This window comes from Telmatherina bonti (assembly GCF_933228915.1).
Source record: "Telmatherina bonti genome assembly, chromosome: 12".
Taxonomy (NCBI): Eukaryota; Metazoa; Chordata; class Actinopteri; order Atheriniformes; family Telmatherinidae; genus Telmatherina; species Telmatherina bonti.
Window position 1 is genome coordinate 22,541,448 of NC_136610.1, and position 22,159 is coordinate 22,563,606.

Here is a 22,159-nt window from a genome sequence, read left to right on the forward strand (position 1 = left end):
AATCATGCGCTATTTTTGCTTCAACTTAATGAACTACTCCCAGTTAGAAAAATAATGAATAGATCACCCAGACTTTTTCATTGGATATTCAGTGTATCAGTATTATGATTACAGCATAACATTTCATGGTTATTCATTGTTTTCTGCTAATGTGTAGTGTCCTCACCTAAATCATATGACTATTCTTTTTCAAGTGCTCACTTTCACAGTGGATCCACAATAAAAGATCTGCAGGCCTGCGGCTTGTAGCTACCTAAATTGGATGCACTTGACATTTTGGTATCATACACGGTGCAAAAATGATGGCTGTTGTCCGAAATTGCCTCTGTATACTCCTCTGCATATGCCTTTTCTGTTGCAGCTCTGGTCACATCTCACCCCGGTGGTGTCTCCTGTATACTCTGTGCTTTGCCCTTCACCCTAACGCTGTCACTTTTGTTTGGCAGGGAGCCGAGGAAGGTAGTGCTGCACAAGGGCTCCACGGGTTTGGGCTTCAACATCGTTGGTGGGGAGGATGGAGAGGGGATTTTTGTGTCCTTCATCTTGGCTGGTGGACCAGCTGACCTAAGTGGCGAGCTGAGGAGGGGAGACCGGATTCTCTCAGTTCAGTATCTTGACTTCAAGCTTTTTTTTGCTTTTTTTTTTTAACCCACATGCACAACTATAACAAGTTTGAGGCAGTGAGATTTTCAGCCAACCTCCGCTGTCAGATTAATCATGATAAAATTAAAGGTGGCTAAGTGTTTAGAAAGCCAGCAAACACCTGCCCACGCTGTAATGTCCTTCAGCAAATCATTAAATCCACAACAGCTCTCTGGAAAATAAGCTGTGCCTTGCCTGAAGTCCAGTGTTGCTTAAAATCTATGTTTTAATTTTGATACAGCTTAAAGTCTAACAAGATAATACCATGTTTCAAAATTATTTAGAAGATTCAAGGTAATGGTCTCCTTATGAAAAAACAATTGACTTGTCATGTTGGCATACTCCATGTTCCATGTTCTCATGGTAGTTATCTTAGTAACGTTGAATGAAACCATTTAGCTTGAATGTAGACTTATCTATTCCGCAGGACTTGTTTTCTGTACAGGTGTAAAATATCAAAAACTTCTTGGGCAGGAGTGCTCAAGTTCTCTCCGCAGGATCTACTATCCTCCAACTTTTAGATGCATCCCTTTTCAAAAACACCTAAATCAAATTGCTGAATTTCTTCATCAGCATGTCAATCAGCTCTGCAGAGGACTGGTAACAAGCCTCTGCAGAGCTGAGTGACAGCACACCAGAGTCAAATGGCTGAATTCCCTCTTCTGCATGTCATCCAGCTCTGCAGAGGCCTGGTAACAAGACATGCATTTGATTCAGGTGTTGGAGAAGAGTTGCATCTAAAAGTTGCAGGATGGTAGAGATAGAGGACTGAACCTGGGCACCGCTGATCTAAAAACTGTGTGGTAGTAGATCTTTAGGACTGTACTTGGACTACCCTGATCTTTGGTATCTGATCTAGTAAAATTCTCTGCTTTTTACAGGTTAATGGAGTGAATCTTAGGAATGCCACACATGAGCAAGCTGCTGCAGCACTGAAGAGAGCTGGACAGACTGTCACCATCATTGCTCAGTACAGGCCTGAAGGTAAGGCCTTACTATCTTCTGCCTGCCATGTATGAAGAGACTATTCCATGAATGTGTCTGAAACTTGTAGTTGCTAAACTGCTCATTAAATCTGGTCCAACATTTAAATATATACCTTATTTATATGTTTTTGTGTTTGCGATCATTTGAGAAACCACCAGTGATAGTTCTTTAAACTACATTTTGACAATGCCCTCTGATATAACATTACCACATAACTATTAATGCACACATAACACTACTTTTAATTAACAATCTATCCAATTTATGATGTCTTAAACAAACTGAACATAGCCCAGAGTGCTTTATAGATTATAAATGTAAAAACATCAACAAAAAGCAAGCATAAAAACAATACATACCACCTCAGCATTGAGTAGGATTAAGGATTAGCTGTAAGGATTGTACTCTAAATTATACTTATTGAAAAAAAATCTTATTTAAGTTAGGAAACACTAAAGATCAGAAAAACATCTTTTTTTTTTAAAGTCTTTTTTTTTTTTTTTTTTTTTTTTTAGAAAGACTTCAACAATTTTGTTAGTGAAACAATACAATTAAATAATATAGTCTATTAAAACTGAAAAGTTGCCATTAAAAGTAAATCCACAGTTTAATGTTCTAGATATTTCACTGGTATAATCAGATCTGATAAACAGGTAGAAAAATAAATAAATTATTGTCAAAATTTGTGGTGCAGACTTTGCAAATTCCCAGTTGAATTCACAATTAATCAGTAAAATTAAATAAACAAATACTGGATTTAGGTAATCTTGCTATTTTGAATCTGCAGTTAGCTTCCTGTCTCTGGAAGTAAACAAGTCTTGTTTCTGAGAGATGCTGATGGAACACAACTGTAAAACCCAGAGGCAAAACAATGTGTTAAACCAGAAGGGAAGTCTACAGAGCTAAAAATTAGACAAACGCCAACACCATATATCAAGGGTGATCTACATTTGCATTTATATGTGATGGTTAGAACGTTTTACTATTCCATCCATTTTTCTCTTGTCAGCTTGGTAGTTGTAGTGTTATTTTGCAGATGTGACACTGAAAAATTTCTCTAAATATGTAATTATGGCTTTGTAACTTAAGCTTGGAAACAGTAAATTCAGTATTTGCCTTCTTGTTCATTGCTACATTATAGCTCATATTTCAGTTTGACATATTAAAAAAAACTTGTATCACAAACACTGGCTTGGAAACAAGAAGCCTTACTCTATCAAAAAATAAATAAATAAATACAAGCACCTTCAATATCACAAAGTCCTGTACTATATCATTAGACGTTTATACAGTTTTCTGTAAGAAAAAGCCTGTAGAGGTTAAAAACGACCACCAGTATGTTTTCTATGTTTTGGACATCTCGGGCCAGTGTATTTATCTGGTGAAGTCTGCCTGTTGCCAAGCGACCAAACACTGGCACAAAAAAATCCAGGAAATAGACGGTCACACTGCTTCTTGTTAAACTACAATACAGGGTTTTCAAGACTTAGATGGATTAAACGCGTGAAAAGATATTGTTCTGACCATGTGACGTGACTTGTTTCAATATGAATGAACATTGACTAGATAGGAAACGTGTGTCAGAGGCTCCACGGACAAGTTGGATTGTGGGATATGTAGGAGCTGGAGTTACAGGGCTCATACCGGGCAGTGAACCACATGATCTCAGGTCTCCAGTACATTTATAAAAATGCAGTCGCTAATGGTTTGAGTGGCAATTTAATGGTGCAGTCGTGTCTACCTGGAGCAGTTGTGTGAGATTGATCAGCTCTGACCGCTAATGGGGACAGCGCTTCCGATAGGTTGGGTGTAAGAAGTATTCAGGTTCAGGGGCGGGTCTTGTGTTAGCAGCCTGAAGAGTCAAGCCAACTGCAAGGCGGGCAAACGAACCGCTGTTGTCTTTCTCTGTTCAAACTACGAGCCCATACGGGAAGTCGCTGTCTGTGGACACAGTCCCCGGCACCGATGGAAAAAGGAAACTAAGTGGAAAGTTAGACCTCTCCTTCCACGGCTACACAAGAGGACAGTTTAAAATGCTCTCAAAGTGAAGGTGGAAAGCGTCAAAGTTATCTTTCTACCAGCCAGACAGTGTGGATGGGGGATGGGCTCTGGTACAACAGCAGCAGCAGAGCTGAAGCCGCATGAACTCCCTAATGGCTGGATGAAGAAACTACCGGCTGCGACAGAGAATTAACCAGGGATTCGTTTAACTAAGGTGAGAGGAGGTGGGAAGCTGTCGGAGGGTTGTTGACACACTGAAATGGGGAACAAACTGCGCGAGTTGCATCGTAGAACCTGATTATTTACCAATATGTCCAGAGGAAGTTGGCTTCAGCTTGCTGTAGTTTTAGTTCAGTGGTACCGTGTAACAACATTGAATGTTCCCTATCACTGCTAACATTAATAGGGAAGCAATACAGACAGATCTATCTATGTATACCTTCACTGTGTCAGACATGGATAGCCTCAGCCTTGTTTAAATGCCATTACCTGTAGCCTATCTGCTTTTGTGATTCGCTTCTCTTTTCTCCCCATTTAAAACACTTTAAAGCCAGTTCAGGTCATTTTAAAAGTAGCAGGGTTCATTCAGCAATATCTTTATTTACTGTTCTTATGTAACCTCAACAGAAGACACACAGGTGTGGTCACAGGTGTGTGTCAGCTTGGTGGTTAAACCAACCCTATGAGCTGTGAAGTCACTGTTTTATGTTGGCATTACAGTTGTGAGTCACAGTGACTGACCACAGATCCTTATTTCATGCCGACTGAAGCAGAGTTCGCCTGCTGCTCAGCTTTTTTTTTTTCCCTAAGTTTATTCTACAAAATGGTTCCATTAGCTTGGCTGTATTTTACAGCTGCATGGGCACATTCTTATCTTTAAGTATCCCCATGCTTTGTGTGTGTGTGTGTGTGTGTGTGTGTGAGTAGGTTTTTGTATTACTTTAACAGTGGAGAGGATCTTTCTAGCTTAACATTTTGGGTGAGTACTATGATAGGAATGTGAAGGTATAAGTTTTGGCATGCTCTGGCTTCACACTGATTTCTCTTCCAATAAAGAACAGCCCCTCAGATGTCAGAATAAAAATGGATTTGGAACTAAATCTGTAAGTTGTGTGGAGGCTAAGATTTGGGTTTTCCTCCTGTCTCCAAATGCAAATTATGAATGGTCATACTTGGCTCTGTGAGTTCATTTTGTCTCGCATGCCAAATCATTCATGCAGAATCTTGAATAATGATGCGGTCAGTTGAAGGGAACCTTTGTTGTCTATACCAATCATGCTTCTCAGTACTGTGCCCACTTTGTCAGTGAAGGACACTTGTCTGTGTGTGAACAGTTCTTTACTACTCTAAACTAACAAGTTGAGTGCTGGCAAATGATTGACTTCCTGCATCCCCTCTGGTGACCTGAGATCTGTCGCCAGTAAATCTGCTGGCATCCTAAAGCTGTGTGTGACAAGTTGTACATTTGAGCTTGGAGCAGGAGGAACCCCCAGTGAGCTGTACCAGGACAAGTCAGTTGGGGGTTGGGGGGGAAGGGGGGTATGGATGAGTGCTAGTTTATGCCAGGCACACTGCCTAGAGAGTTTTCTCAGGGCCTGGGCATCCATGATGGACCTCTGATCAAAGGCTCTGAACACTATATGAAGCCACAACAGAGTACACAGGCTTGTAGGAGTCCTGCCTGACACTTACTGGCTTACTGGAGCATCACCAGGTCTTTAACTCTCACTCAGGAATTACAGGGGTACTGCCATGCCCCACCATCAAGGAGTCTAATTACACACAAATCTTTCCTTGTAGGAAATGGGAGGATGGTAATGGAGGAAATGTTCCACTCTACTCACCCTCATTAAACTCAAGTGTTTTTTTTTGACTTATGCTGAATCATTTTAGCCAAATTGTCCACACACTTTCTTTGTTACATTATCAGAGAGGGGGATGTTTGCATCTAGCAGTTCGACTCTTCCCGAGAACATGACAGTCTCGCATTACAAGCACATGCCCACTGTGTTGCATAACTGGATCAAAAGAGAAACTACCGTCCCCCAAAATAAAAAAGCTGTACAACTAATGAGGACATGCAGTGGGAGTGAGATACAGAATAGTCCCAGTTTCTAATAGCTGTCTTTTTTCTTCCTGTGGGTCACTCCTAAAAATACAGCCTAGCACTGGCGTTTTAATTGACTTAAGAAACCAGGACTTTACCGTCATAATTTCTTTCCCAACTCATGCAAAGGTTGTCCTATGTAATGAACCATTTATAAAGAACTGACCAGTCTCCAAGAACAAGTCAAGAAAAGATCAGTCAACACTGCAGGTGAGTTGTAAACAATTAGTGTAGCTGCATTGAGGACGTTGTGTGTTTGCAGAGCTGCTGCTTCATGCTTCGTCTTTTTTTTTTTCTTTCTTCTAACTGGGAAAGCTTACCACCAGATCGTTGTCATATTGGCTGTTCAGATAGTTCTGGTATGAGTTACAGGGTTTTGAAGATGATGGAAGGAGAGATGTCTGTCACTGTAGAAGGGAAGCATGCATACTTTCTTGGGAAGGTTTCAACAGTGCATCTAAATGTAAACTCAACCACATTCACATAATCTGAGCTGCAGTTTCAGCTGGATTTAAGGATCAAACTATTTTTCAGCACTGATGGTCCCAGATTTTTCTAAATATAACAGTATTTTAGCGAAATAATTATGGGGGGAAAAAAACGTTTTTGTTTTGTTTTTTTAATAGTTTATAAGCTAAAATACACACACACCTTTTATTTATTTGTGTGTGTGTGTGTGTATATATATATATATATATATATATATATATATATATATATATATATATATATATATATATGAATAAGGTGTAGGACTTTACTGCATTAATTAAAATTAATTACAGGAAAACGACAATTGTGGACAATTTCCTGGTACGTCAATTACAATGATGCAATCCGGTACTAACTTAGCACTTTGTTGCCATGTTTGGTGATTTTTTTTTTCTTTTTTTTTCCCCCAGACCCCTCTGAGTCTTTTTGAAGAAAAAAACGACGATAAGTCTAGTGACTTATAATAAGTCTAGTGACTTTTTCTAGTGATATTGGAAACTTTTGATGAGTAACATGAAGGAACATATAGTTTACTCTAATTTGTTACCAGGAGCAGCACAGGTCCCTTTCCCCCCCATCCTAAAGAACAGGAGCTTTGTTGGAGCAGGAGGTTATCTCTTCTGCTATCTAACCAGACTGACGTTACTGATAGATCCCATTTTGGATAACTGTCAGATATTAATGTCTATTAATAAAGAATGTGGATCAAAACATTTTAAAGGTTTAAAGTACTACAACTCTTAGTAAACAGCTGGAGCAGGTAAAGTATTTAATATGACTCTTAAAATTGATCATATTTCTGATTTTCTTTGTGACCGTTTTAAAATTAAATGCATTTTCCACACATTAATAGAGCTTGAGTAATCAATGTTAATGTCTGTTTATATTAATCTATTCAGTCTTCCACTAATATCCATTTCAGCTCAAGTCTAGACTCCTGCTTCTGTTGCACTTCCATGTGCCGTGTCTGTCCAGGAGGGTTGCTGTGGTCAGAATAGTTTTGATGTCCAAATCCAGAACTGCTTATTTATGGGGGGGTATGTTGACACGCATGACAATAAACAAGCAGTGGTAGAAGCTAGGGATGCACCGATTCTCCTCTTATCTTAGTAGGCTATATTGAGTGCGGCTCTAACACTGCGGCTCTAAGTAACATTGAGGATCACTGTTTTAGTGGAACAAAAAAAATGTCACATTTTAACATTCAAGGTATTTATTTCTTTTAAAACATGTCCGAAACATGTCATCAAATACACATGCGCTAGCTTGACTAGTGTGGTATCAACACACTTTTATTAATACCAAGTACAAGTACACATGCTTGGTATTGAGCCGATACCAATACTGGTATTGGTATCTGTGCATCCCTAGTAGAAGCCCTGGTGGGAAACATGGGAAACATTAATCCTGATTAATCGCTTTTTAACAATATTTGCCCCAAAAAGCAAAAAAACTTTTTTAATTGAAATATAATTTAGTCGACTACTGTATCAAATAATGGACAAAGACATGAATATTGTAACTGAAGCTGTAATGAGTGGAAAAGTGCAGTTAAATTCACTTCAGTCCAAACAGTAGAAAAAAATTTAAAAATATCCCTGGCCACAGCTGAACCAACGTAAAGGTTAAGTGTCAGTTTAGATACTTTAACCGCTCCATTTGCTCTCTAAGAGTTTATAGCATGTTACAGTACTTTAAACTTTTTAGATATTATTGTCCACATTCTTGATTAATAGACATTAATATGTAACAGTAAGCCAAGGCAGGATCAGTCTGGCAACTTTGCATGTTTCATTTTCAGTTTGACCATAAAGCAAAGGTGATCATGTCCTACACTGCCTGCAGCTTGGTGCTGTGTGTTATGTCAGGACCAAGCCTTTTGTGAGTGTATTTGTGAGCTCTGTTTGTATCAATTTAAGAAGTGTACCAAGAAATCGCCCATTGAACAGCACTCCCTGTTTTAAAATGCACACTCCAATGAAACATTTTCAATTTTTTACTCATTAATTTGTCGGTTGTTAATTTGTTGTAATTAGAGCATTTAAAGTTCTATATTTCATTTTGAACATTAAAACGGGAATATTACAGAGAGAAATTAGGAATTGGATCCTAATTTGGCCTTTTTTTTTGACAGCCCTGGTTTAGATCATGAACTGCTACACGTCAATTTGACATTAATATTGTTTGTAATGCTTTTTAAAATGAATGCATGAGAAACAAACATTTTAATACTGAATTCAAATTTCTAATAAATAGGGGGAACTTACTCTTAATACGTGTGATGGTTGTGAATATGATGGTTAAAAAAAAACAATGAAGAAAAATAAGGCTTGAAAATCCTGCTGCTGTTTCCACTTTGTGTATCATTAATGAGGTTAAAATGGGCAGCAGCATGCAGTTTTTTTTTTTTGTTTTTTTTTTAAAGGGAAAAAAAGCAATCTGATGTGTGGAAGCTGCTGTTGGCTATTAGGGCTGTGACAATATGCTTTCGTCCCGATTTGATTCTGGTTTTTTGGGAGCCGATTTGATTTAAATGGCAGTTCTCATGATTTCTCTATTGCTGATTTTTGTAGATTTAAAAAGCAAAAAAAATGTACAAAGCATCTTTTGCTGGTCATTTTTCTTTATTTCAATTAGGAAAAAAACAACACAGTATCCAGACTTTCATTCTACTGCTGTAATGAGCAAGAAGACAAGGGAAAAGATCAATAAAAACAATAAAAATGAAATAAATTTTAATGGATTATTTTTATTTATTTGGAAAAAAAAAAATCTTTTTTTTTTTTTTTTTAAACAAAAAAGATTGATTTTAAGATTGTGAAGCAAAAAATCCCGATATTCAATTTTTCAATTAGATTTTCCCGCCCCTGTTTGCTATACTGGGCAGGTTCTATGCTAGTTGTATCAGATTTAGCTGATATGGAAAAGTTTTGTTTGCTTGTAAGATTTGAGAAAGGACAAAAACCAAAACTTGCAGAGATGTTCTTCGTCTGTTTTAGTGCCATCAATGACAAAGTTCATTATTGTAAAACACTGTTTTTTGTGGAGCAGATACATATTTCCTATACAGTTTTATACAGCAGCCCTTCAGGTTGGTAGTTTTGTGAAACATCGCTGTTCTGCATTTAGTTTCTGTAGCGTCCTGCTGCTCCTCCTCTCCTAAGGTGCTGCTTCCTGTGCTCCTTTATCTGGGTCTCCTGGGTCTGAAAGCCAAGTAGACTAGTCTTTCCGCATGCTATCCCTGTATAAGGAGTGCTACATCGTTGCTCTTGGTTACGGCCAGTCAAGAGGTGTCTGGTTACCTCACTTTGTTGCATTGTTAACCTTTTTAACAGAAAACAGGGCGGAGAGCCATCACGAGGCGAAGATCAGGTCTGTGTTTGCTTTGAATCTTTTGCAGCAGGGAGTGAGTTTTAGCTTGTTTTTGCACCTGCTCATATTTTTCTGGGAGCTTAAGCTTCTTTCAGGTAAATCATCTATGAAGTCAGAGGTGGTTTTTTTTTTTTTTTGTTTGTTTTTTTTCCAAGGCTACATCCAGGCATGTTTGATAGAATATGGACTTTGATCTCATGTCGCTCATGTTACAGGAAATGTTGCCGACTCTGATGCTTAGGCAATAATGTAGGAGTCTATCGTACAATCATAGGAGTCAGATCTGAAGAATAATTCTGGATTATACTAATTGCACTGTTTTATTACAGATCATGAATGTGGTGTGTTATCACAGGGGAAACTAGATGTTTTTATTTATTTCTGACTTGAACAAATAAATCCCTGAGCACTCAAGCCAAACTACAGAAAACATGAACACTTTTCATTCCCAAAGTTCCAAAATGGTGAAATCAGCGTTTGTAGTTTGTTTTTCATCCTTTTTAGTACCTCAGCCTACTTGTTTTCCCAGGTGCATCTGCTGGGCTGTTTATCTAGCCGTGTGCTGTGTGGTGTGGTGGCCTTGCTTGTTCCAGCAGCTTGGGCACAGAGCACGCTGTGCTCAGCAGGTTAATGAGGAGGTCCAGGTGGATTCATACATCATCCGTGTGCAGCTGAGCTGCAACTGGGTTTTATACACCTATGACAAATTGTCATGCATTTGAAATTGTTGGAGGCCTTCCCTTTTTTCTAAACCACACTAAAGAGCCCACGTTGAAGTTAATTAATATGTGTAATTAATTACCTGACAGGAGACATTACTGGATGTGTAAGGCAGATCTGTGATAAACCCTCTGTTCCTGGGGTCATTAATCAGCTTAAGGGTTTGCTGAACCCTTCCTCTCTATTCTCTCTGGCTCACTGCAACGCTCACATCTCCAATAATATTCCAGTGAAACGAGAGCAGAAGTGTCTCTTTATACAAACTGGTCTACACTGCCATACTCAGGAGTAATGTAGCATCCTTAAGGACTATTTTTTTCAATGCAACAGTTACACGTTTTTTTTTTTCTTCCCTTTTTTGTTTTCTCTGACAGAGTACAGTCGTTTTGAGTCCAAGATCCACGACCTGAGGGAGCAGATGATGAACAGCAGCATGAGCTCAGGATCAGGCTCCCTGCGCACCAGCGAGAAACGCTCCCTCTACGTCAGGTACGCTTATCACAGAGGTACTCTATATACTCATATACTAAGATGTGCAGGTAAATAAGTCCTGTTGCATAACAAACCCCAACCTGTCTGTGGGGGGAGAATGAGTGAAGCCTGAATACACGGTTTGATCATACAATAAAATGCCTCTTTTACATTGACTTATCTGTAGGATAACATTTCATGTAAAGGCAGGATAGAAAATCCTACCCTACCTTTTAAAATTAACTGCTTGGTTGTATAAATTTAATTTTTTTACAGGACTTATACTAACAAGCAATTGATTTAAAACGTTTAATCAATTCTATTCCATTCACAAAGTCATATATGATTGTCTTCATTTTAGTCAATTATGTGTTCTGATTTTATTGTTATATGTTTAAGACTGTGTTGCTGTAAACTCGTCGTCCCTGTAAATGAGGAAAACCTCGGTGACAAATGAGTTAAAATAATAATAATCCTGGAAAAATGGTTTGATCAAGCTATATTTTGAAAAATACAACGCAGACTCGTTGAGGGGGGAGGGACAAATGGCAGCTGAATTTTATAGTCACATCACCATTCAGTCATTTAGAACGGGTTGGTGATTTTAGATTTTAGTCTTGTCTGTTCCACGAGCAGCTAATTTTTTTTGCAGTGTGTGTGTTTAGAGCATTATTTGGCTGCAATTGGGATTTGAAGGGCTGTAGAAATCCTCTTGAAATACATCTCCTACCCTGCCTTTAAAGCAGGGTTTCTGCTGAAGCTCTAATGTGCTTCACTTACCCTCAGCTTAATCGTGCTGAATTCATCTAGTTTAATAGCAGTGTTTCAGAAGTCTTTAGGTGTTTGAATCCTGTTATCGTCAGAGGAGTGGTGACCACCATGATTCATGCTTGTCTTAAGCACTGACTCCCATGAGGCATGTAGAGCTGAGTCTGCTCCTGTGCAGGTGACTAAGCCCACAGTTGTGTTGGAATAGCTGTGAAGTTTGCAGACAGAAGCAGGAGCTGCCATGTTCCTCCCAGCAAAGCCCTAGGAATGTGGAGGCGTTTAAAAGAAGTGTCACGCGTGTTTTGAATTGTCTATAAGACAAGGATGTGGTGGTGCCATAATATGGTTAATGCAAGAAATGCGATTATCACTCATTAGCAAGCGTTGAGGAAAAACTTGTTTTTCTGGTGACAACACAAGCTTACAGGTTTTTTCTAGGTGGTGCCATGATAGTTTCATCATGCAGTTTCAGCAGATTGTCAGCGAAAGTCTGACATCTGAAGAAAGAGATGCATGCTCACCACTGCCTGCCTGCTGTACCTTGGTATTAGGAATGTAATGGTACACCATAATCACGGTTCAGCACACCTTAGTTTTAAAGGTGTAGTTCAGTTCTTTTTTGGTACTGCATGAGAGCAATAACAAAACATCACACTGCTTGGCTTTGATGTAAACAGAAACATGTTTAATAACATTTAAGATTAGATAAAAATAAACTGCTTGCAATACATTCTCCAAAAAAATATTCTCAAATGAATTATACATAGAGATATGCCCCCTATCTTATTATACAGTTTCTGCACATAAGGGAAGTGATATTTCAAGAGAACAAGATCATTCCGTCAGACTTTCATTTGATTCACAATTCTTGTTTTCTCTTAAAAGTAAAACTTTTAAAAAGCTGTAAAAGTATATGATAAAATAATATGATCATTTGCTATGACACCTTTGGTTAATGGAACCACTGTTTGAATGAGCACACGTTTACTTAGACTGCATTCAAAGTAAAAACTCTTCATCCTATTTACATGTTTTATTTACAGTATTTATCATTGGAGGAAAAAGTTTTCCGAAAATATAAATATCAAAAAGCCTTTTTCTTTTTTTTTTTTTTCTTTTTTTTTTTATACAGCTCTTTAAAATAGAAACTATTGAAACAGCATACAGGGAAAAAAAGGCCTTTGTGCATCTCATAGTGATTTTGTGGTTCAAGCAAAGTTCACCCAAAGTGAGTTTTTAGCGAGGGTTTGCTTCCATTCTCTTGTGACGGGACGAGACTATAGGGCGAAACGACTCCAGAACACAGCTTTACTGCTTTTGTCTTACCAGTTCATTGGGAAGTCTGAGTGCTTCCAAACCAGAGATTTTAAAGATGGAGGGAGTCTTCAAAGCTCTGGCTTCTCCTTAAATCTCTCACAAGCGGTAGTGTCCGCTCGCCAGAAGCTGTAGCTGTAATCCAGTTACTCTTCGTGTGGGAACTCGTTAGTTACATTTCCAAGAAAACTGACAGAGTAAAAGTACCATTTCATCCCTACTTGGTATATTTATGCAGAAAGTTAAGGAAGTCTAAACCTGTAAATCAGGCAAACATGCCTTTTAACTGCTGATATACTTGCCTAACCAGACAGTGAGGCACTCAGACAACACTGTAGTGGAAAGCACGTGGGAGCAGCTGCAGGGTATGTCAAAGGGAAAATTATGAATGACACTATGGGTGAAGTCTGAAGAAACTTTTCCTTGTTTTTCTATGTTAATATAAAATAAGTGTCTTATTTGAGCTGTAAATGGGTTTTAATCTGTTTAATCTTCAGTTACTGTTAAATACAAAGTACTACAATAGATCACATTATGATATTTTTATTGCTATACTGCAGACCACAAGCAAGCCATATGTACCACGTGTATAATGATTCATCAGCTGCTATTTTGTGCCAACTTTGGACATGCAGTGCAGTTATCTGATCACAGTGAATGCCAATTTTCTATTCAGAAATTCAAGATAAGTGAAATCAAAATCTTCTTTTTATTTATTTATTTTTGCAGAGCTCTGTTTGACTACGATCGAACGAGGGACAGCTGCCTGCCCAGCCAAGGCCTGAGCTTTTCTTACGGGGATATCCTTCATGTCATAAATGCTTCTGACGATGAGTGGTGGCAGGCGAGGCTCGTCACACCTCATGGAGAGAGCGAGCAGATTGGGGTTATTCCAAGCAAGAAAAGGTACTGTTCTTCTTCATGTCAAACAAGTTTTAATGACAGACATCATTCCAGTGGCGACTTCCAAGTTACAAATCACAAGCAAACAAAAAATTTCTGGTTGTTTTTTTCCAGAGTTGAGAAGAAGGAGCGGGCCAGATTAAAAACAGTCAAGTTCCACGCGAGGACAGGCATGATTGAATCAAACAGGGTAAGTTAGAGGCTGGCTGCTCCCTGCCCTGCTGCCTGAGTGGCTGTCCTCAGAGCTGCTGCTGGGCTCCCAAGGAGATGGCCTACTTCCCCCCTAAGTGTGGGAAAGGGACCAGCACCTGCTTACTGAAGCAAGCACAAAGACCTCTCATGTTACTGTATAGATTACACACAAGCTCCATGGAGATGAGAGATCTTTGTAACCTCTGCAGCTCATACACTCAGTAAAATGAAGAAATCTCTAGTTGTAAGAATGCAGCAGGTTTGCCAGAGGCTGACCTGTCAGATTTAATTAGCAGAAGTATAAATCAGAAGTAATATTGTCTGTATTATCTGTCATGGCAGGAGATTAAATTTGTTTTAATGGTACATGTATAATTTGGTCCACAGACACTGGTTCCTTCACATTGATGTGCCATTCATTTTCACCCATTTCCTGCTTCTCATTGTCATCATCTGATGTGGATTGTTTTGTATTACATTTCATTTTTTTCTTTTATTGCATGACGGTTGAGTACCTTCATTGAAACCCAGTGTTTTGTTTTTTTTCCATTTTCGTCCTCCTCCTGCCCCTCCCCCCTCTCTCACCCACAAATGAACAAGCAGCCAGTCAAAGTAAAGCGCAAAAAAAGCTTCAACCTCTCACGCAAGTTCCCGTTTTACAAGAGCAAGGAGAATATTGTGCAGGAGTTGGTGGAGTCTGAACGTGAGTACAAGCTGTGTGATCGAGGGGGGGTGTTGTTTTTGTCCCTTCCCCTTCGAGCTTCAGTTCCGTCTCAACTTTCATCTATCCGCTCACCTTCAGGGATGGTTTGTGTGATAGAACCATTCTCATCCCTTTCTCGCTGTCCCAGAGAAATCCCCCACTTGCAGGAGCCGGCATCACAAAGCTGGAGACATGGGGCTCCTCTGGTGCGACTGCATCTGTCTGTGGGCTCCAGAGGAGTGTGTGCTTGTATGTGTGCTGCCAACTGCGTCTGCACGTTCTTGGCTGCATTAACACCCAGGCCTTCTACAGCTGCGATGCTACTCCTTGTTTAAGTCCTGATCAATTCTCCAGTCAGTCTCTGACCCACAACAGGAAGAATCTCATTAACTGGACTGAGGCTTTAACACTTAACAAGTCAAAATCCCATTTTAATGGGATTGAGCTTGTGTAATTGAAAGGCAGTGGCTTACTATGAACAAAGTAGAGATCAGGCTTAATGAGTAGGACAGCACCGTATGTCAGCAGGCCTGGTGAGCATCACACCACACTCCTCTCCTTCTCTGCCCCAACTCTCACTAACCTCTTCTTCTTCCTGTCTGCTTTCTTCTCTTGGTTTCTGCTCTCACCTGTCGGGACACCTAGGACTTCCCAGGGTTAAGCGATGACTTTTATGGATCAAAGAGTTTGAGTAAGTGTGTGGTTTTACTGTGTCAAGCAGCTGTCCCCAGAGTAAATGCTTTGTCACTGCAGGCCCAGCTGGGAATGCAAAAACCACACACATTTAGTGACAGACACGATTTCAGTGTGTGCTCATGCACACCATCTCAGATTCACAGTACATATGAAGGATGCATTCCCAGGGGAGGGGGAGACAGGGTGACACTTCTGAATGTCTCCTGGGGTCTTTATGAAAACATTAAGTGGAGTTTTGTCATGTAAGGTCGCACAGAGTCACAATAAATTTGATGTAAGAACAAATTGTCACTGTGCAGCTGGAAACACTTTCAGCCACCTCCTGCCTCCCTCCTGTGGACACTGCAATGGCTATATGATTTCATTTGAGTTTTTTTTTTCTTTTTTTCCCCTTGATAAAAGCTGTACTGCCACAGATGGGGTTCTAGCAATAGGAAACATTGGCAAGGGAATTGTGGGTGATTTGGGATATTGTCACAGGAAATGCCTAATTTCCTATTGCTGGCACCTAAAACCACTTCCCTAATATTGCAAGAGCTTGGCTGCTGCAGCAAACAAAAGTTCTGCTTTCTTTTTCCCCTTTTTCTTTTATTGACCCAGTTGTTGAGGAACAGCGTTGATTTTCTTGTTTTGCTTTCTGTTTTCCCCTTGGATTGTTCAGGTGAAAATACTTGCTACTCTTAAGAGGAACATTTATGCGAATGTGACTGTTTTTAATCTAAAATTCACTCTTGCTTTCGCAGAATGCCTGACATCCAACACAAGTGACAGTGAAAGTAGTTCAAGTGAGTCACCCAAACTTGTCTTGGTCTTCCTGATTTATTTCACACTTCCCACATAGATGCAGCTCTCAATTAATGTTTTTTAAATTTTTCTTGTGAAATGATATATTTTAAACCTTGAATTAAAATTTTTAGTGAGAAAAGGGACATTTATCATGTTCTGCTCAACAATCTTATTTGTTTTTTTTAACAGAGGGTCAGGAGGACACAATCCTTTCCTATGAGCCAGTCATTCGACAGGAAAGTGAGTGGAATCTTTTTTATGCTGTTGATTGAGATGTATTGGTTTTCTGCTTTTTGAACCTGTAACGGTTTCTGTTTTTCTGCCCCCAATTCAGTCCACTACACAAGGCCTGTGATCATCCTGGGTCCAATGAAGGACAGAGTAAATGATGACCTCATCTCTGAGTTTCCCCACAAGTTTGGCTCATGTGTACCTCGTGAGTTAACATTCAACACCACTTCACGGCACACTAAACATAACAGCTGGGACCAAAATAAACTTGTTCCATTTGCTTCTGCAGATACAACCCGTCCAAGGCGAGAGAACGAGATAGACGGCCAGGACTACCACTTTGTGGCCTCAAGAGAGCAAATGGAGAAAGACATTCAGGATAATAAATTCATTGAAGCTGGCCAGTTTAATGAGAACCTGTATGGGACAAGCATCTTATCAGTCAGAACTGTGGCTGAGAGGGTAGGTGTCGTGGGATTGATTTGCCAGTACATGTTTGCAGTGACAGGGAGGAAGAGTCATGATAGGTAGCCTAAGAGTGATTAAGTTTCTATACCTACTACCTCCAAAATGAACATTTTATCAGCAATACCAGAACAACAATTCATGTATTTCTCAGATCATAAGGCGCACTTAAAATCCTTAAATTCTCTTAAAAATCGACAGTGCGCCTTATGATCCGGTGGGCCTTGTGTATTAATTATTCTGACTGTGCTTATTGACCCCAAACCGATATTATGTGGTACATGGTGCTCATAAAGCTGTCAAAATGTTTTTGTACAACTTTGGTCAGTTACAAAGCCGCACTGCTTCGTGGCATTACAGCTTACAGCAGCGTTGCAGAGTGATACGTACTTTGTTGTGGCTTCAACATACCAGTACCGGTTTACTTTGTGGGACCTTGGAATAAGCGCATTAAACAACTTGGACCCGTGCATTACCAGTAGGGTTTTAATGCATAACACTAACTCTAGAAGACCCCGACATGCAGCAGCGTTAATGCATAGTTTTATACACAGATCCGAGTTGTTTAGTCAGTGTATACCGTGGTTCCGCACAGTAAATATTTAATAGTAAATGTTTATTTCTTTTTCATAAAACTGGCTAAATATGGTGAAGTACAGGAACTATTTAACGTTAGTCTCAATGTAGTTTTTATGCTAAACAACTGTTGTCAAGCTACAGCTACAGGTTTTTTATTCATTTTATTTTCAAAAGCCAGCTGATCTGAACCAGCTGATTCACGTGTTACCATGGTGACGCCTGAAACCAAGTGATATAAAGATGATTTAACTTACCGAACTACATGTGCGTGCATACAAAAATAATGCCTCATAACACGGTATATGTATATGTGTGTGTGTATATATATATATATATATATATATATATATATATATATATATATATATATATATATATATATATATAAGATGTGATATTAAAAGATCGTTGATATTGCATCTTATAATCCAGTGCACCTTTTGGCCCGAAAAATATGGAAGTAGTTCAAGAATATTTCTTGCAGAAGAAGAGTGATTCTAATTGGGTGAACTCTGTCTGCTTACAGGGGAAACACTGCATTCTGGATGTGTCTGGGAATGCCATAAAACGACTGCAGCAAGCACAACTTTATCCAATCGCCATCTTTATAAAACCAAAATCCATTGAAACTCTAATGTAAGTGGATGTCTTTGCACACATTGTGATCAAGATATAATCAGGTTTGAGTGTGTTAAAGTCCTTTCTGTCTTTTTCAGGGAAATGAATAAGAGACAGACATATGAGCAGGCCAATAAAGTCTTTGACAAGGCAGTTAAGCTGGAGCAAGACTTCGGCGAGTATTTCACAGGTTGGTCCCACTGCTTTTTACTTCAGTCACAGGTTAATATTTATTGTTTCATTCAGATATTTAAATCAAATCTTTAGGTTTCTTTTTGTTTTTGGTAAACAGATGGTTAACACATTTTTTGGAAATCTGACATCAGATTGTTTTTGTTAAACAATTTTATTCTATTTTTTTGTGAACTTAAAAAACTGAAGATATTTGAACTCCATATTTGAGAATGCAGAAATACTGTTTGTAAAATTGTTTGATTTACAAAGCTAGCAAGTAGTTTGACTCGGATAAATAACTTGAAGAGTGCAACATGAGCTTACTGTCTATCAGCTGCTCAACTTTAGTAGCAGCCAACAAACATATCTGCCTGTTTGCCTCCAGCTATCGTACAGGGTGACTCGCTAGACGAAATCTACAACAAAATCAAGCTAATCATTGAGGAGCAGTCTGGGCCCTACATCTGGATTCCCTCCCCAGAGAAGCTCTGAGCTCCCCACCATCCTCTCTGCAGCCCTCCTGCCTCCCAGAGACCCCACCCACGTCCACATCCCTTCCCTCCTCATCTCCTTTTTGCAGATATGTTTCATATCAAGTTTTAGTGTCATCATTATGTTACTCTAAATGAAAAGAAGTCTTATCACCATTACTGTGACTGTGCACACCCCTGCATGAGTTTCTCAACAAATCCATTCAAGACTGGAAACGCCATTCCACAGGAATTTGTCAAATGAAAACAAAAGGGAAAAGGTATAAATCCTTTTGTGGACTGGGAACGCCTGAAGATGAGAACATTGTGAAGAAATCAGAGGGGAGGAAGTTGGGATTCATAATGAAGTTGCAGGGGACAGAGACAAGTCATACCAAGTTGGAACACTTTGTAAATGTTCATTAAATCACATTTTAAAAGACACAAAATGAGAAGTTGAAGACCAATTTAGATTTTCCTGCTTTCATTTTTTTTTCTAAAGACTGGATAAAATTGAGCCCTGCTGATGGTACTGTTCAAGGAGTCGTCTCTCTTATTTGTACTGACTGAGGAAATAAGTTGAGCCTGAAAAAAAACCTGGTGATCTGTGTATCACAAACCAGCTTGCTGTTTGGTCGTCTGCCCGGGGTCTGTGCTGCAGCCGATAGACGTCTTGGGAGGCGAACCATGAGAGAGAAATGCGTTGAGAATAGCTACATTTATATTATTAAAATCACAAGATAAATGATAAATCCTAGTAAGATTTTACTACATATTAAAATCTATACATTTTACACTTCACTTGAGCTGTCAATTTGGAGGGCTGTTAGATTCCTTTTTTCTTTTCTTTGTGGGATTTCTTTGCTTGTTGTTTTTAGCTGCTCTGTAAGGTTGGAGGTAGAGAAGTGTAACCGGGCTCTCTGCAAAACACCAAACTGCCTTATATCAAATACAAATTCTGTTTTGTGACTACCTGTTGTCTGTGAGGGAGACGGCACACAACTGATGAGAAGAGTGGAAACATTTTCATCTTTTCGTACCGTTGTGACCTCCAACTGTCAGAAGATCTGACATTGACATAATTTTTATATTTTTATATATATATATATATATATATATATATATATATATATATATATATATATATATATGTGTATGTATAAATTAAAATACAATATATAAGAAGTCACCTCAGTGGGCATCTTTTTTTCTTCCCTGTCTTTTTAACCTTTATCTGCCTGTGTAATTAAATTTGGCCATTGGATTACAGTTTGGACAGCCAAAGCCACCTTTCTCACGTTAAGCAGCAGACCACCCCATTACACTCTCTGCCTTCCCAGAGGTTTCTCTTCTGATTGGTCACATGGTACTGTCCTATCTGCCACCACTGTAGTGGCATTAAAACGGGTAGAACGACAATAATTGTGCTGGATGTTCTAACAATGAAGTCAGTATATTCTGTTTTGAATTGTCCATCCCTTGCCCCCACCCCCCCAAAAGATAAAATACAACACTAAAATTGGGTTTGAGTCAAACTTGATGCTTTGTCTATCTATAAACATGAATTTTTATTGACTCTTGAAATTGGCAGGTACTGAACCACTGTGTAGAAGTTTTGGTGTGTCTGGAGTGAGCTAGACCAGCTCGGGAATTTTTAACATGAGAGGTCATGTTTGGGCGATGACCTAAAGTTAAAAAATGACAAAGGTGAACAAGCAAGTGTTCAAGAAGACACCATTGAGTGAAAGGTGTTTTTCAGCAGGACTGGGTAATCAGATTGTTTCGCATCATGTTTTTTGCAGGGCTGGAAGCTCATTAAAATCCACTGGTTTGGTAATCTTAGGTTTTGTTGTGTGGCATCACCACGATTGAAATTTATTCACTTTCATACAGATCCTGGCAACTGTATGTACATGTGTGCGTGTTGGAGGGCACGTCTGGAAGAAGAGTACTTTGGCCCATGATCTATATCATTTTTTTTTTTTTTTTTTTTTTTTTTAATAAATTATTTTTTGTCATTCTTCCTCAGAGAGCCAGACCCAACAAGAAAAGTTAACCCAGACCTCTGGGTCCCTTGCTCTCTCCCACCCACAGAGCACCTGTACCTGCAGGCATTTTCTGAACAGGTGTGCCCACCTGCCAGGCACCACTGCTAAACCAGCTGTCATTACCTGTGTCAAAACCAGAGTTCAGGGAATAACCGAAAGGGAACAGAGCCATTTCTAAACTGCTTGCAGACTGTTTCTAAAGGGTGTGGTAGCTGTACAATGTAAATAAGCCCCCAGCAGATCCCCTCACCTGTGCTTCATGCATGTGTGAATCAATCTGGGACAAACATGTTTTATAGACCACAAATGTCAGGTAAGTAAAGTTTGAGCTACTCTTGAGATATAATTTCCATGCAAATGTGCTGTCTTGTTGGTATTTCTCTTGATGCCTATTGGAACACTTAACTAGTCAGTCGGGAATTCAAGTTTTCTCAAGTAGGGCCTGTCTACATGTGATTTCTTGTGGAACGTATCTGGGTGGATAGATTAAAAAAAAACAAATACATATATATATACATATATATATATTGTAAGATAAAGTGATGCAGGCAAGAAACCTACACAATATAACAGAAACCAGGAGCGTCAATCAATACATCATTAGAAGTTTAGAATTGATGATCTCTGGTGTTTAGTTGAAATACAGCTGACTGTTAACAAATGTGTGTGGTATTCATACCTCAGTCAGCCATGTCAAAGCCCAAAGAACTTGTTTTATTTTACTTTCCATTGAAGTTGTGGTAATAAGGTGGAACCTGAATGCCTCTGTGTGTGTATATAATTGATGAGGGTTGCTCTGATGAAAGAAATGACATATATACTCCTATTTTTTGGGGGGGGGGGGTTCAGCATTCTTGTTTGTATTTTTGGGTGATGATATGTTTATGTTATAGCACATCTGTGCAGTAAGTGCTTGCAAACATGAACCCTTTGATTGTACAGTAGTTTCCTTCCTGTCACTGCAGGTGGTACAGCCTATTAGGACACTTGGCCTCCTGGTCTTCCTTGTCCTAGTCATGAGGGAACACAGTCCTGCAACTTTTGTTTGGGTTTTGATTTGGGACTTGACAAGAGTTTATTTGTTTGAAAATAAAATATGTGACTCAGTTATGATTTTGATGTGCTTGTTGTTCTGCTTCAAGTAGCTTTAAATAGACTAAGCTACCAAAATGCATGTCTTTAAAAGATTTATTGGCATTTAAAATTTTATTTGAAGCAGAGGGAGAAAGTGAGTTTGCCATGAACCATTTAGTAGACAGGTTACACCATTACAGATGGTAGGTTGGCATTTAAAGCTGTCCATTTTAATATATATCAAAGTGAATTTTTATGAACACCTGAGATGTAAATGTATTTGACTAAGTTTAAGTGAATATTCAGAACAGAAAAGGCTCCAAGTGAAAACTTTTGATTTGCTCAG

The 22,159-nt window shown here is 39.0% G+C and overlaps 1 protein-coding gene across 8 annotated transcripts in view; it reads left to right on the plus strand.

Moving 5' to 3' along the window:
- Positions 1-19,755, plus strand: part of dlg3 (discs, large homolog 3) — a gene marked incomplete at its 5' end in the record, with an annotated part of 94,518 nt that extends 74,763 nt beyond the window's left edge. For 4 of the 8 annotated variants that reach the window (XM_079249962.1, XM_079249965.1, XM_079249959.1 and 1 more), the window contains 13 exons: positions 447-603; positions 1,524-1,626; positions 10,696-10,810; positions 13,604-13,780; positions 13,892-13,967; positions 14,573-14,672; positions 16,112-16,153; positions 16,344-16,394; positions 16,489-16,590; positions 16,675-16,847; positions 17,956-18,065; positions 18,146-18,237; positions 18,607-19,755. In XM_079249962.1, the coding sequence (XP_079106088.1) occupies positions 447-603; positions 1,524-1,626; positions 10,696-10,810; positions 13,604-13,780; positions 13,892-13,967; positions 14,573-14,672; positions 16,112-16,153; positions 16,344-16,394; positions 16,489-16,590; positions 16,675-16,847; positions 17,956-18,065; positions 18,146-18,237; positions 18,607-18,713 (1,405 nt within the window). In that variant the 3' untranslated portion in view covers positions 18,714-19,755. Of the gene's footprint in view, positions 1-446; positions 604-1,523; positions 1,627-10,695; positions 10,811-13,603; positions 13,781-13,891; positions 13,968-14,569; positions 14,673-15,317; positions 15,364-16,111; positions 16,154-16,343; positions 16,395-16,488; positions 16,591-16,674; positions 16,848-17,955; positions 18,066-18,145; positions 18,238-18,606 lie in introns of all 8 variants that reach the window. The other 4 variants (XM_079249964.1, XM_079249960.1, XM_079249963.1 and 1 more) reach the window with 2 other exon arrangements.
- Between the last annotated feature and the right edge of the window lie 2,404 nt (positions 19,756-22,159).